Source organism: Bos indicus x Bos taurus, chromosome 3 (assembly GCF_003369695.1).
Source record: "Bos indicus x Bos taurus breed Angus x Brahman F1 hybrid chromosome 3, Bos_hybrid_MaternalHap_v2.0, whole genome shotgun sequence".
NCBI classification, from domain to species: domain Eukaryota; kingdom Metazoa; phylum Chordata; class Mammalia; order Artiodactyla; family Bovidae; genus Bos; species Bos indicus x Bos taurus.
In genome coordinates this window covers 21,290,287-21,304,797 of record NC_040078.1, presented here as the reverse complement: position 1 = coordinate 21,304,797, position 14,511 = coordinate 21,290,287, and the positions used below count along the sequence as shown (strand labels likewise).

At 40.3% G+C, this 14,511-nt stretch overlaps 1 protein-coding gene across 3 annotated transcripts in view; it reads right to left on the bottom strand.

Annotated features, from left to right (window-relative positions):
• LIX1L (limb and CNS expressed 1 like) overlaps positions 1-14,511 on the bottom strand; it is a 32,437-nt gene that overhangs the window by 14,592 nt on the left and 3,334 nt on the right. For all 3 annotated transcript variants that reach the window (XM_027535129.1, XM_027535136.1, XM_027535144.1), the window contains exons 2-3: positions 6,628-6,791; positions 3,705-3,845 (exon numbers count right to left, since the gene is read on the bottom strand). In XM_027535129.1, the coding sequence (XP_027390930.1) occupies positions 3,705-3,845; positions 6,628-6,791 (305 nt within the window). The remainder of the gene's footprint in view (positions 1-3,704; positions 3,846-6,627; positions 6,792-14,511) is intronic.

The window sequence follows — 14,511 nt, the reverse complement described above, 5'->3', positions numbered from 1 at the left end:
GATAATGTGTGATGTTGAGCATCTTTTCATGTGTTTGTTAGCCATCTGTATGTCTTTTTTGGAGAAATGTCTATTTAATTCTTTGGCCCATATTTTGATTGATTCATTTATTTTTCTGGAATTGAACTGCAGGAGTTGCTTGTATATTTTTGAGATTAGTTGTTTGTCAGTTGCTTCATTTGCTATTATTTTCTCCCATTCTGAAGTCTGTCTTTTCACCTTGCTTATAGTTTCTTTTGTTGTGCAGAAGCTTTTAATTTTAATTAGATCCCATTTGTTTACTTTTGCTTTTATTTCCAATATTCTGGGAGGTGGGTCATAGAGGATCCTGCTGTGATTTATGTCGGAGAGTGTTTTGCCTATGTTCTTCTCTAAGAGTTTTATAGTTTCTGGTCTTATGTTTAGATCTTTAATCCATTTTGAGTTTATTTTTGTGTATGGTGTTAGAAAGTGTTCTAGTTTCATTCTTTTACAAGTGGTTGACCAGTTTTTCCAGCACCACTTGTTAAAGAGATTGTCTTTTCTCCATTGTATATTCTTGCCTCCTTTGTCAAAGATAAGGTGTCCATAGGTGCGTGGGTTTATCTCTGGGCTTTCTATTTTGTTCCATTGATCTATATTTCTGTCTTTGTGCCAGTACCATACTGTCTTGGTGACTGTGGCTTTGTAGTAGAGCCTGAAGTCAGGCAGGTTGATTCCTCCAGTTCCATTCTTCTTTCTCAAGATTGCTTTGGCTATTCGAGGTTTTTTGTATTTCCATACAAACTGTGAAATTATTTGTTCTAGCTCTGTGAAAAATGCCATTGGTAGCTTGATAGGGATTGCATTTAATCTATAGATTTCTTTGGGTAGTATACTCATTTTCACTATATTGATTCTTCCGATCCATGAACATGATATATTTCTCCATCTGCTAGTGTCCTCTTTGATTTATTTCACCAGTGTTTTATAGTTTTCTATATATAGGTCTTTAGTTTCTTTAGGTAGATATATCCCTAAGTATTTTATTCTTTTCATTGCAATGGTGAATGGAATTGTTTCCTTAATTTCTCTATTTTCTCATTAATAGTGTATAGGAATGCAAGGGATTTCTGTGGGTTGATTTTATATCCCGCAACTTTACTATATTCATTGATTAGCTCTAGTAATTTTCTGGTGGAGTCTTTAGGGTTTTCTATGTAGAGGATCATGTCATCTGCAAACAGTGAGAATTTTACTTCTTCTTTTCCAATTTGGATTCCTTTTATTTCTTTTTCTGCTCTGACTGCTGTAGCCAAAACTTCCAAAACTATGTTGAATAGTAGTGAGCACCACAACTATTGAGACTGTGCTCTAGAGCCTGGGAGCTGCAACTACTGAAGCTCAGCACTCCCTAGAGACTACTCTGCAACAAGAGAAACCACCCCAGTGGGAAGCCCACATACCGTAACTAGAGAGTAGCCCCCACTCACCACAACTAGAGAAAAGCCTATGTAGCAACAAAGAGCCAACACAGCCAAAAGTAAATAAATAAACAAAAATTGTTTTAAAGCCTGCTTTGGACTTCCCTGATGGTCCAGTGGTTGAGAATCTGCTAGCCAATGCAGGGGGCTCAGTTGGATCACTGGTCCAGGAATTCCCACATGCCAAGGAGCAACTAAGCCTGTGCTCCACAACCACTGAGGCCCATATACTCTAGGGCCCACGTACCATAACTACTGAGCTAATCCGCCAAGAGCCCACACGCCACAACTAGAGAGTAGCCCACACTCGCCACAACTAGAGAAAGCCTGTGCACAACAGTGAAGACCCAGTACAGACAAAAAAAAAAAAACAGTCTGCTTTGTTCAGATCTGGTGACCAGACTCCCAGACAGCTGATTTTGCAGGAAATTTTGCACCTGAGTGTCTCCCCACTTCACCCTCCCAAGAGTGTGCTCCTGCAGATGGGACAACAGAACTCGTCCTTTATGTCAAAATGGGACTGGTCTTCAGGCTTGAAGTCCAGGTTGGAGCTGCTGTCCTAAATGATGACATTCTTAATCCATGGAGTCATCCAGTCCTGAAATCTGCCCTACTTCTAGACTTCTTATCATGTTAGGTAATAAATTTCCTTCCTTTATTTATTAAGTCAATTTGAAGTGAGATTTTTCTATTACTTGCATCCAAAGGCACCTAAACAGATAACATGTGCTAAATGCTGGAACATAATCTCTTTTATCCAAGAATCCTATGTGATAGGTATAACTGTTATCCTATTTTACAGATGAGGAAACTGGAAAAAACTAACTTGTTCAAAGTCACATAACAAGTAGAACCAAAATTTCAAAATAAATTCAGAGCCCATGCTCATAAGCACTGCTTTCTATAATCCAAACTAATGTTTCATTTTATAATGATGATACATTAGATGATTTAAGACTGAAAAACGTGCTTTTAAAATTTTAACTAATTTGATTAATATAAAATGTTTTATTCCCTGCAGACACTGCTTGACAGGGTAATAGGAGAAAAACAGATGGGTCCTAGGTAACAGAAGGATTATGAATCAAAGTGTTCAACACTAATCTCCAAAACAGATAAGTGAAGCAGTTTAGTATATGTAATTACATCTTAAATGTAAAGAAAACAGAAACAGAAAATTGATCTGACTTTATCTCCCTATCAATGGTCTTTTGAGAGGAAGGATGAAAGCAGTGCTAATTTTTAAGATGTACCTCTAAGCTAGAAAAGTTTGTAAGCTGACTTGGGTTCTAGTCTTGGTTCTACCATCTACAAGCTATATTACTTTAGGCAAAACTTCACTTCTATGTTTTTAATTTCCTCATCTGTAAAAGAGGGGTATGAATAGTATTTATACCTCATAGGGAGGGCTTCCCTCATAGCTCAGTTGGTAAAGAATCTGCCTGGAGTGCAGGAGATCCAGGTTCGTTTCCTGGGTTGGGAAGATGCCCTGGGAGAAGGAAATGGCAACCCACTCCAGTATTCTTGCCTGGAGGATCCCATGGGCAGAGGAGCCTGGCAGGCTACAGTCCACCGGGTCGCAAGAGTCAGACACAACTTAGCGATTAAACCACCACCACCACCATACCTCATAGGACTGTTGTGAAGATGAAAGGAGATAAACTACATATAAATCCCCTAGAATAGTCCCTGGTACAAAATAAATACTCAGTTAGGATTTGCTATGGTTATCATCATTGTCATCATTTGAAAGAAGAGATGTTGTTTTTAAAGAGAGTAAATAAATTATCCTCCACATTCCTAGAAACGTGAAGACAAGACACTTATATTGTAACATGTTCTTTATTAATAAGATGAAGTAATGGAGGCAGGAAACAAGTGACAATGAAAACAGTTGTATAAAAAAAGAGCGAAGGAAAAAGGGAGTAAGGTCTTAAACCAAAATTGGGAAAAGCAAAATTCTGGTTCAATTTTTATTTTATAATATCTCTAAAAGTCCATAAATCTTGAAATAAAGATTTCTAGATACCAGAGGCATAATGAAAGAGACAAAATAACAAAAACAAAAACATACATAGATTTAGAGACTGAAGCATTTGGAGCATGTAATACAAAAGACTGATAGAAAATAAACAGAACAGAAATGTAGACAGGAAAGAAAACCAAGAATTCATGCTCTGCTTCCCAGTAATACACAAGATTTCACAATCAGCCAATTCTCCCATCCCCCACTCTCCTCCTTTCCAACTCCAAGTAACTTACATTGAAAGATGCCAGGGCCTCAGAGACACTCTTCTCAATGAACTCATCAGTGATTCTTCTGGAAGGATGTTCATTAAACACAGAGTTCATTAGTGCAATCTTTGCAGCACTCCGCCGGGCTTCAGCTTTTGTGGGGCAAAACTAGGCAGTAAACAGAGAAAATATGTGTATATGTGTATCTGAGAGAGAGGAAGGAAGAAGTAGAGGGAAACACTTGGCATAGACAACACTTGGATACTCTTTGGAAAAGTCAGTTTGTTCTAGACGCTGTCCAAAGTTTTTATTGTAAAATGGTCAGGGCACTTGGAAGCATAAGTTTGATTCAACATCCTGGAGTCATTAAGGAACTGGAGACAGCTGTAGCTCATACCAAATTGAAGGCAGGATGGAGGAGATTGCTGAAGTCAGCATATAATCACTGGATACAAAAAGTACCTCTATTTAAACTGTCAACAGAATTAATTACTCAAAAGCCAGATTCTCGCCAGTCTGTTAGAAATCTGTATCTTGTTCTTTTATTCTGTAGACAAGACGGACAAGATTTTTTTATCCCTCTAGATAACCTAAGATTAGAACAAAGCTGTTTCTAGGCTGCTTCTGCAGAGGAGCCCTCTGGTCTCTATCCGAAGCACCCATTTGGGATTCTTGGACTTTACCCTTAGCTATGTGCAGGCAGTTTCCTCACTAATGCAATGGGCCAGGGAACTATCCCTGAATGGAGTCTAAGGTCTGAGGAAGGATTATATCGTCTCTAACCCACCCCCTCCCAGTGGAGGCAAAGAGAAGAGAGGTAGCTAGGGAAAGGAAAGCTGACTCAAGGAAAACAAGAATAAATTAAAAATTAACTCATGTTTTTACACTGGATCCAACATATGTATCAAAAAGAAAGTCTGATTTTCAAAAGTCTTGAATCACTCAACTTCAGATCCCTAGCCACCTTTAAAATTCATTTTTACTGGCTGTTTCAAAGGCCTCTATGCCCTTTGTCATTTATGATTAGGATTAGAGAAAAGAACGTGATGTAATTTTTAAAAGTAGACCAGATTATGTTTGCTACTTAGCCATCCTTAATTTCAGTAATTCCCAATTTCCTTTAGCTGACAGGTCTCTCTGAGACAACATATGGAGTTTGATACATTAATCCTACATCTTCTTGCTTATTCAGTTTCTGTTTCCGCTTCTCTCACTATTTATTAGCCTTCTGCCCATGCTACTGTATGGTGCTGTTTCTGAAAAATCATCTATGAAGAAAACCAGCAGGAGAAATATCACCTGCCACAGTGCATGTAAAAGATAAAAGCTAAAAGAGGCCAAGGGAGATAATTCTACTCTTTCAGGAAATAACAGAAATTGAATGCCCCAGTTTGGGGCATCCTGGAGAAGGGAAAGGCTACCCACTCCAGTATTCTGCCCTGGAGAATTCCATGGACTGTATAGTCCATAGGGTCTCAAAGAGTTGGACACGACTGAGTGACTTCCACTCACTTGGGGCATCACCATTAGATTACTAAATCTTTATTCAACGATATGATGAGGTAGGAGAAGGAAGCAAAGATCTTATTTTCTAGAAGCAAAAGATAGACATTAGTTATCTTGGGCACATATTTATTTCTCTGAAATGGCTGGGGTTCTGAGAGAAACATTTAGTCACCTGATTTGAAATGAAGCTCTCTTTGGACAGTTTCTATTTGAGACTGCAACTGAGCTACAATGGCACTCATTCGTGCAACAGATTTATTAAATGTCTATTCTGTGCTGGGCACTGAGTTGGACGGTAGAGATTTAAAACTGAATAAGAAAGAAGACTGACACTATCTGCCACCATAGAGCATAGTCCACTAGGACAGAGAAACACTCAATAACGATATGTTGTGGTAAGTGATTTGATACGGGAAGTTCAAGGTGCTATGGAAGCACATAGCAGAGGGTATAACTTTGTCTAAGGGTTATTCAAGCCATACAGAAAACAGAACAAAAGTGTCTAGTCTCCTCCCTAAATTCCTATTCAGGCTCTAAGTTGACATTTCAGGAAGCTACTTTCCTGTCTACAATGTGAAAAATTCATCTTTGATGATAATATTCACACTGGTCAAATTTCTTGTTACCCTACAATATCATCAACTATTTTCATCATCATATACAAGTCTTTTATATAATTGTAGAATGTTAGGACCAGAAATACTGGCTAGAAATAATCTACTCTGTCTCCTTCATGTTATAGATGGAGAAACCGAGGCCCATAGAAATTACTTGACTTGCCCTGCTAGCAGTCAGGGGAATGAGAATTTGGATCTGCCTAACTCTTAGATGAGTACTATTTCCACCATACATAGTCCTTCTCCTTTGATTTCTTAGAGAACTCAAACACTGCTTTCCTTGGCCATAGCCTATGAAAAAGTAGTGCGGGCAATGGATATTATCCTATGTCCTCAAAAAGAGACAGCAGGAACCTGGAAAGCCAGATCAGAACATGAGTTAGATGCTAGTAGTTTGCTTTTCTTTCAGCTTTCAAAAACTCAAACCCATTTGACAAAAACAACAAAATTCTGTAAAGCAATTATCTTTCAATTAAAAATTAATTTAAAAAAAAACCACTCAAACCCACTAGAGGAGGGCATGACAACCCACTCCAGCATTCTTATCTGGAGAATCCCATGAATAGCGGAGCTTGGCAGGCTCCATAGGATCTCAGAGTCAGGCACGACTGAAGTGACTTAGCACACACACTAAAAAGAAAAGCATACTACCAAGGTTGTTTTCTGGTCAAATGAGCCTCAGATGCTTATTAGAATGATTTACCCAGAACTGGTCCAAGTCCTCAAATAGGTGACTTTGGACAGAGATTTAATGATCAAAGTGATAGAGAAAGCCACTACTAGCACCTACGGATTTATCTCTGCTACATTTGCCTCCCAGCTCTTACCTGGAAACTCCCAAAGCAACTTCCCCCAGGCAGGGTGACATAACAGACATAGGGAGGACTGTTGGCGGGAACCATCTCATAAACCACTAGGGCCCCATTCTTCAAGTCAGCCCCTCGTGACTGTTTCATCTGCCAGAATTCCTGAAGTGCCTCCACCACATTCACTATAAAAAGAGAAGTAGTTCAGTTCAGCAATAAGAATGCTTCCAAATGGTGCTCTGCTTCAATACACTATCTGTAACCTGTACTTATGTTAAGAGACTACCCCCTCTTAGATCCCCACCTATCACCATTTAAAAGCATTTAAATTAATAAGCCAAGGCTGTAATTAAGTTCATTTACATAGGAAGATCAGAATATACTTCCCTCACCTCTCTAGTTCACATTTTGGTTAGTCTTAGACACCAAAAGAGAATAGCATAAATATTGGAGGCCAGAGTTTCCAAGGTCAGCATACCATTGTTACTACCTGATGAAGTACAAGTAGATTATTCCACAATTAGTCAGCTGGCCAAGAATAGTAATAACCACCATGATCATAAGTGCTAATGTTTACTGAACTTACGGTATGTCATATTTTCTCAGAGTGCTTTACACATACAATCATGAGGCAGGTACTTTTATTATCCCCATATTACAGATGAGGGAAATGAGGTATGGAGAGGTTAAATAACTTGCACAAGGATATAACAGAAAGTAGAAGAGCAAGAATTCCAACCCAGGCATTCTTGGTTCCCAGGTGGTTTCCCGGTGCAGTGGTAAAGAATTTGCCTGCCAATGCTGGAGACGCATGATATGCAAATATGTGGGTTCAATCCCTGAGTCAGGAAGATCCCCTGGAGGAGGAAATGGCAACCCACTCCAATATTCTTGCCTGGAAAATTCCATGGACAGAGGAGCCTGGTGGGCTACAGTCCATGGGGTTGCAAAGAGTCAGACATGACTGAGCATGCATGTATGTCATGTCATTCTTGGTTCCAGAGTCAATGTTCTTAATCATTAAGTAATGCTGTCACTCAAGGACATATGGCCCTATTAGCCATTTTCAAGGCTGTGCTTCTGGTGAGCAAACCCCTGGCTAGATTCCTTTTCCACCCTGAAATACTATATGTATACTATATATATGAGAGAGACAGAGAGATAGGGAGAGAGAAAGAGAGGGAGAAGGAAAGAAAGAGAATGAATTCTGAGGCTTTCCCTAGCATAAATGATTTTAGAAAGGACTGCATATTGGGAAACATTCCTCCACAAGTCTCTAGCACTACTCTCCATCTTGCTAGGTATGCCGAGATTTCAAGGTCCTGACTACTCTTTTTTTTTTTTTTTTAAGTTTTATTAAAGTATAAAGGAGATAGAGAAAGCTTCTGACATAGGCATCAGAAGGGGGTAGAAAGAGTACCCCCTGACTACTCTTTACTTGGATAATTTCTCAGGATTGAGTTTGCAGCAAGAAACATTGAGGAATAATGTCTCTGACTAGGATAAGGGACAAGTTTGCTTACTATTACTATAAAATGGCAGGTTCCCCAAGCTCAGTGTTCCTCTCCTGTAATGCAGCCCATGGCCTGTGCAAGCATCTACCTGAACCCTCCTTGTCAGACAGGGGAGGCAAGGGAAACCAGTGCAGGCAAACAGGAGGCTCGTGCTACATGCTGTGCTGTGAGTAATAAAGGCCTTTGTCTCTGACCCAGAGTCTCTTGGCTTCTGCCAGCATCCATGAAATAGTAACCATCTACATAATATGTTTTTGTTATTCAGTTGCTCAGTTGTGTCCCACTCTTTGGAACCCCATGGACTGCAATACACCAGGCCTCCCTGTCCCTCACCATCTCCCAAAGTTTGCCCAAGTTCATGTCCATTGCATCAGTGATGCCATCCAGCCATTTCATCCTGTGACACCCTCTTTTCCTTCTGCCCTCAATCTTTCCCACCATCAGGGTCTTTTCCAATGAGTCGGCTCTTCACATCAGGTGGCCAAAGTATTGGAGCTTCAGCTTCAGCATCAGTCCTTCCAATGAATATTCAGGGTCAATTTCCTTTAGGATTGACTGGTTTGGTCTCCTTGCTGTCCAGAGGACTTTCAGGAGTCTTCTCCAGCACCACAGTTCGATGGCATCAATTCTTCGGCGTTCTGCCTTCTTTACAGTCCAGCTCTCACAAATAGTAATTAGTTGTAAACAGGGTAAAATCAAACTCCAGACTTGACACTGTATTCAAGGACAGTTCCCCTCCTCCCCTAATACCTAGATTCAATTATTCCACAAAAATTATTGAATACCTACTCTGTGCTAGACTGTGTGCTGGTGCTAGGCTACAATCATGAGCAAAACCCTGTTCCTTTTCCCTTGCAGCTTACAGTCTAAACAGGGAGAGAGAGATTAACCAAGTAATCTCAAACAAATCAAACACTACAACTGAGATAAATGCTATAAAGGAGTGGTAAATGGTGGGAAATGTAGGAACATGTGACCTAATTAAGAAGGTCAAAGAAAACTACCCTGACAAGGTAATATTTAAGCTCGGATATAAGTATCACTAGGTGAAAAGGTGAGAGAAAAGTGCTCTGAACAGAAGAAATAGCATGGACAACAGCTCTGTGGCAGCAAGAAGTACAATGAATAAGGGGACCAGTGTGGCCAGAAAAGAGACAGTGAGGGGTAATATAATGCAAGATGAGGTTGCAAGAACAAAAAAAAAGCCAGGGCCAGATCAGGTCAGATGTGATGGGTCATGTTACAGTACTGGCTTTATCCTGGAGCCATGGGAAGCTACTGAGGGGTTTTTAAATGGATTGCAGGATAAAATCAGTTGGCCTTTGGAAAGGATCTCTTTGACTCTAGGGTTCCAAAATTTCAAATGGCTTTAACTAAAAGCCTCATAACAATAAATCATCACACACATTCACCAATATCTTCCATGACCACTCTCCAACCTTTGTTACAACAAGGACTTGTTAATTCTACTATATTACGTGAGTTAAGGTCTGACAAGGAGAAGACACCAAGATGGGTCAGACATGTAAGAAATTTGTTGGGGAGGAAGAAGGAGAAGGGAGAGCCTTCAGACCAGGTTCAAGGTCTGACACCTGTGGAAGAAAAGAGGCAAGGCAGGAAGTGTGGATATGAGAGTCTCAAGACTGCAGCACAGTTCCAAGAAAGGTTTGGCCAGAAACCAAAGGAATCCCACATCTCAGGATGTGCCTGAGTTAGCACCCCTGCTGCGCTCAGTCACTGACAGAGCAGCCTACAGGATGTATGGCCTCAATGCAAACGTGATAAACTCAGAGGGAACAGCAGTTTAAGCTTGTCAGTCAATTATGCTCCTTGCAGCACCAGATATTAACCAGCACATTTTCATGGCTGCCACATACACACTAAGCAAAATGTTGAGCACTCAATAGGTGCACAGCTCTATTCCAGACATTAGAGATGCCAGGACGAGTAACATATATTTCCTGCCAGGAAGGTGTTCAAAATGTACAAATACAAGGTGTTCAAAATGGACAATAAAAACTTATCTTACTGCTCTGCAACTGAAACAAGCACTCCATGTACCAACCAGGGTTTGAAAAGCAGCATAAGCTCTTAACTAATACCCTATATTTAACTGACTTTTTAAAATGTTCATTCTTCCATTAAAATTCAGCATGAAAAGGAAACTTTCTCTTTCCCACCCTTAGTTTTAGAAAGGAATCTTCAAAGGTCATTGCTGCCCAGAAAGCTTAGCCACCTTTGTTCTTTTCATTGAGATCTTTTCAGGCTCAGTTCCCTCTTTGAGGTAATCTAGCACAATGTGCTGGGTGACAGGTCGCATGACACTCAAACAACAAGGAGAATACTGAAATAAAGAGGAAGGGGAGAAGACTGCTATAATGGGGAAGGTCCTTTAAAAAGCATATGACCATTCTATATCCAGTTAAATCCCTTTTGGCACAGACTATAGGGCTTTTTTAAAAATAATTATTCAAAGCCAAATGAAATAGGGAGTCTTATTTCAGAAATGTGAGTATCAAACGACAAATTGGGCAAATGATCAGGGAAAAAGGCAATGAATTGTGATCTGCATTTGAAAATGCTCATAAGTGTTAGTCGCTCAGTTGTGTCCAGCCCTTTGCGATCCCATGGACTGTAGCCCACCAGGCTCCTCTGTCCATGAAATTTTCCAGGCAAGAATATTCAATCTTCCCTGCCATTTCCTTCTCTAGGGCATCTTCCCTGGCTAGGGATCAAACTGGGGTCTCTGGCATTGCAAGCAGATTCTTTACCATTTGAACCACCAGGGAAGCCCATGAGGCTCATTCATTTCTAGAGCTAAAAGGGACTTGAGAGATTATCTAGTCTATCTCAGGCTAAGGAAGGGTAAGTGACTTGGTTGAGGTCACATAGCTGTAGCAGAACCTGATGCCGATGTTTTTTCCAATTTGGGAATCTTAATCCAGGGTCCAAAGTCCACTCCGTGGTTGAACTTTATAAGGCTTCACAAGACCTTTAAAACTCTAAGTAAAATTAAGCATGTCTGTGTGTGTGTGTGTGTGTGTGTGTGTGTGTGCATATGAGTATTTATTTTTGAACAATATCAAAGAGAATACTTCTGGTTTTTCCCTTGGGAGATAAAATATTAGATGAATGTCTAAGTGGTGAGAAAGACAGAGTGTACATACACCAGAGTAAAAATACTAAAATGACACATGAAACTATAATAAAAAAAATTTTATAAAAATAAACAATTTTATAGTGGGGCAATATGGATAAATAGATAATGAAATTAAGTGAGTGAGAAGATTCTCTCTGATCATACAAGATGGTAAGAATAGCGTCAGTCAGTTAGTTAGTCAGTTCAGTCGCTCAGTTGTGTCTGACTCTTTCAGTTGTGTCTGACTCTTTGCGACCCCATGAATCACAGCACACCAGACCTCCCTGTCCATCACCAACTCTCGGAGTTTACTCAAACTCATGTCCATCGAGTTGGCGATGCCATCCAGCCATCTCATCCTCTGTCATCCCCTTCTCCTCCTGCCCCCAATCCCTCTCAGTATCAGAGTCTTTTCCAATGAGTCAACTCTTTGTATCAGGTGGCCAAAGTATTGGAATTTCAGCTTTAACATCAGTCCTTCCAAAGAACACCCAGGACTAATCTCCTTTAGAATGGACTGGTTGGATCTCCTTGCAGTCCAAGGGACTCTCAAGAGTCTTCTCCAACACCACAGTTCAAAAGCATAATTCTTCCGCGCTCAGCTTTCTTCACAGTCCAACTCTCACATCAATACATGACCACTGGAAAAACCACAGCCTTGACTAGACGGACTTTTGTTGGCAAAGTAATGTCTCTGCTTTTGAATATGCTATCTAGGTTGGTGATAACTTTCCTTCCAAGGAGTAAGCGTCTTTTAATTTCATGGCTGCAATCACCATCTGCAGTGATTTTGGAGCCCAAAAAAATAAAGTCTGACACTGCTTCCACTGTTTCCCCATATATTTCCCATGAAGTGATGGGACCAGATGCCATGATCTTAGTTTTCTGAATGTTGAGCTTTAAGCCAACTTTTTCACTCTCTTCTTTCACTTTCATCAAGAGGCTCTTTAGCTCCTCTTCACTTTCTGCCATAAGGGTGGTGTCATCTGCATATCTGAGATTATTGATATTTCTCCCGGCAATCTTGATTCCAGCTTGTGCTTCTCCAGCCCAGTGTTTCTCAGGATGTACTCTGCATAGAAGTTAAATAAGCAGGGTGACAATATACAGCCTTGATGTACTGCTTTTCCTATGTGGAACCAGTCTGTTGTTCCATGTCCAGTTCTAACTGTTGCTTCCTGACCTGCATATAGGTTTCTCAAGAGGCAGGTCAGGTGGTCTGGTATTCCCATCTCTTTTAGAATTTTCCACAGTTTATTGTGATCCACACAGTCAAAGGCTTTGGCATAGTCAATAAAGCAGAAATAGATGTTTTTCTGGAACTCTCTTCCTTTTTCCATGATCCAGCGGATGTTGGCAATTTGATCTCTGGTTCTTCTGCCTTTTCTAAAACCAGCTTGAACATCTGGAAGTTCACGGTTCACGTATTGCTGAAGCCTGGCTTGGAGAATTTTGAGCATTACTTTACTAGCGTGTGAGATGAGTGCAATTGTGCGGTAGTTTGAGCATTCTTTGGCATTGCCTTTCTTTGGGACTGGAATGAAAACTGACCTTTTCCAGTCCTGTGGCACTGCTGAGTTTTCCAAATTTGCTGGCATATTGAGTGCAGCACTTTCACAGCATCATCTTTCAGGATTTGAAACAGCTCAACTGGAATTCCATCACCTCCACTAGCTTTGTTCATAGTGATGCTTTCTAAGGCCCACTTGACTTCACATTTCAGGATGTCTGGCTCTAGGTGAGTGATCACACCATCATGGTTATCTGGTTCGTGAAGATCTTTTTTGTACAGTTCTTCTGTGTATTCTTGCCACCTTTCTTAATATCTTCTGCTTCTGTTAGGTCCATACCATTTCTGTCCTTTATCGAGCCCATCTTTGCATGAAATGTTCCCTTGGTATCTCTAATTTTCTTGAAGAGATCTCTAGTCTTTCCCATTCTGTTGTTTTCCTCTATTTCTTTGCATTGATCGTTGAGGAAGGCTTTCTTATCTCTCCTTGCAATTCTTTGGAACTCTGCATTCAAATGCTTATATTTTTCCCTTTTCTCCTTTGCTTTTTGCTTCTCTTCTTTTGACAGCTATTTGTAAGAATAGTGTGACCTGGCTTAATTCATGTTACTATGAAGATAGGAAAACTGGTTAACAATATTTCACCTGACTTCCTATTTCAGTTTGTAGAAGGTACCCCTGAATAGCCCACAGTGCACAGTCTGCAGAAGGGAGGGATTGAAAAATGACAGTGACTTTGGGAGAGGACTATAGTAAGCGGAATAATGCGCCTTGCCCAGAGGTTCATGTCCTAATCCTTAGAACCTGTGAATGTTACCTTATGTGGCAAAGATTTTGCAGATGTGATTAAGTTAGGGATATGAGATGGAGAAATTATCATGGATTATCTTGGTGGGTCCTAAATATAATCCCAGGGGTCCTTAGGGAAAGAGACTTGATGAAAAACAGAAGAGGAGAAAGCAGCAGGAACATGGAGGCAGAGATTAGAATGATGTTGTTACAAACCAGGGAATTCTGGTAGCACCAGAAGCTGGAAGAGGCAAAGAAACAGATTCTCCCCTAGAGCCTCTGGAGGGAACACAGGCCTGCTGTGACACCTTGACTGTGGCCCAGTGATACTGATTTTTAACTTCCGGGCTTTAGAACTATGAAAGAATAAATTTCTTCTGTTTTAAGCTAAGTGTGTGATAATTTGTTAGAGCACCCACAGGAAACGAATACAGGGTCTAATCCTACATTTCAAACATTGGAAATATCCAGACCAATCATTTTATTAATAACTACATGGTCACTCAGAACAAAGAAGCTGTCTGTGATTCTGAGGAAAAGGAACAACTAAACAGAAAATACCACATAAGATTCATTTGTTCAACATAGTGGAGTAGCTGGGCTGAATTTCCAATCATGTAACCATATGTGATATATAAGGATAGCAATACATATATTTTTTAAATTCGGCTGCAGAGGATCTTTAGTTGCAGCATGTGGGAATGGTTCCCTGACCAGGGATCAAAACTTGGTTCCCTGCATTGGAAGTGAGAAGTCTTAGCCACTGGACCACCAGGAAAGTCCCATGGGAGAGCAATAATTTTTTAAAAGATAGGTTTGAAGAGGGTAACACAGAAGTTACAGAATAAGGAAAGCAACTTGGCTGTTCAGGCAATTGTGCCAGCTTAGAGATTACCCGCTGTGAGTCATTAGAAGAAGGGGTCTATATGCCATGTGGAAAGGAGGTAAATGAA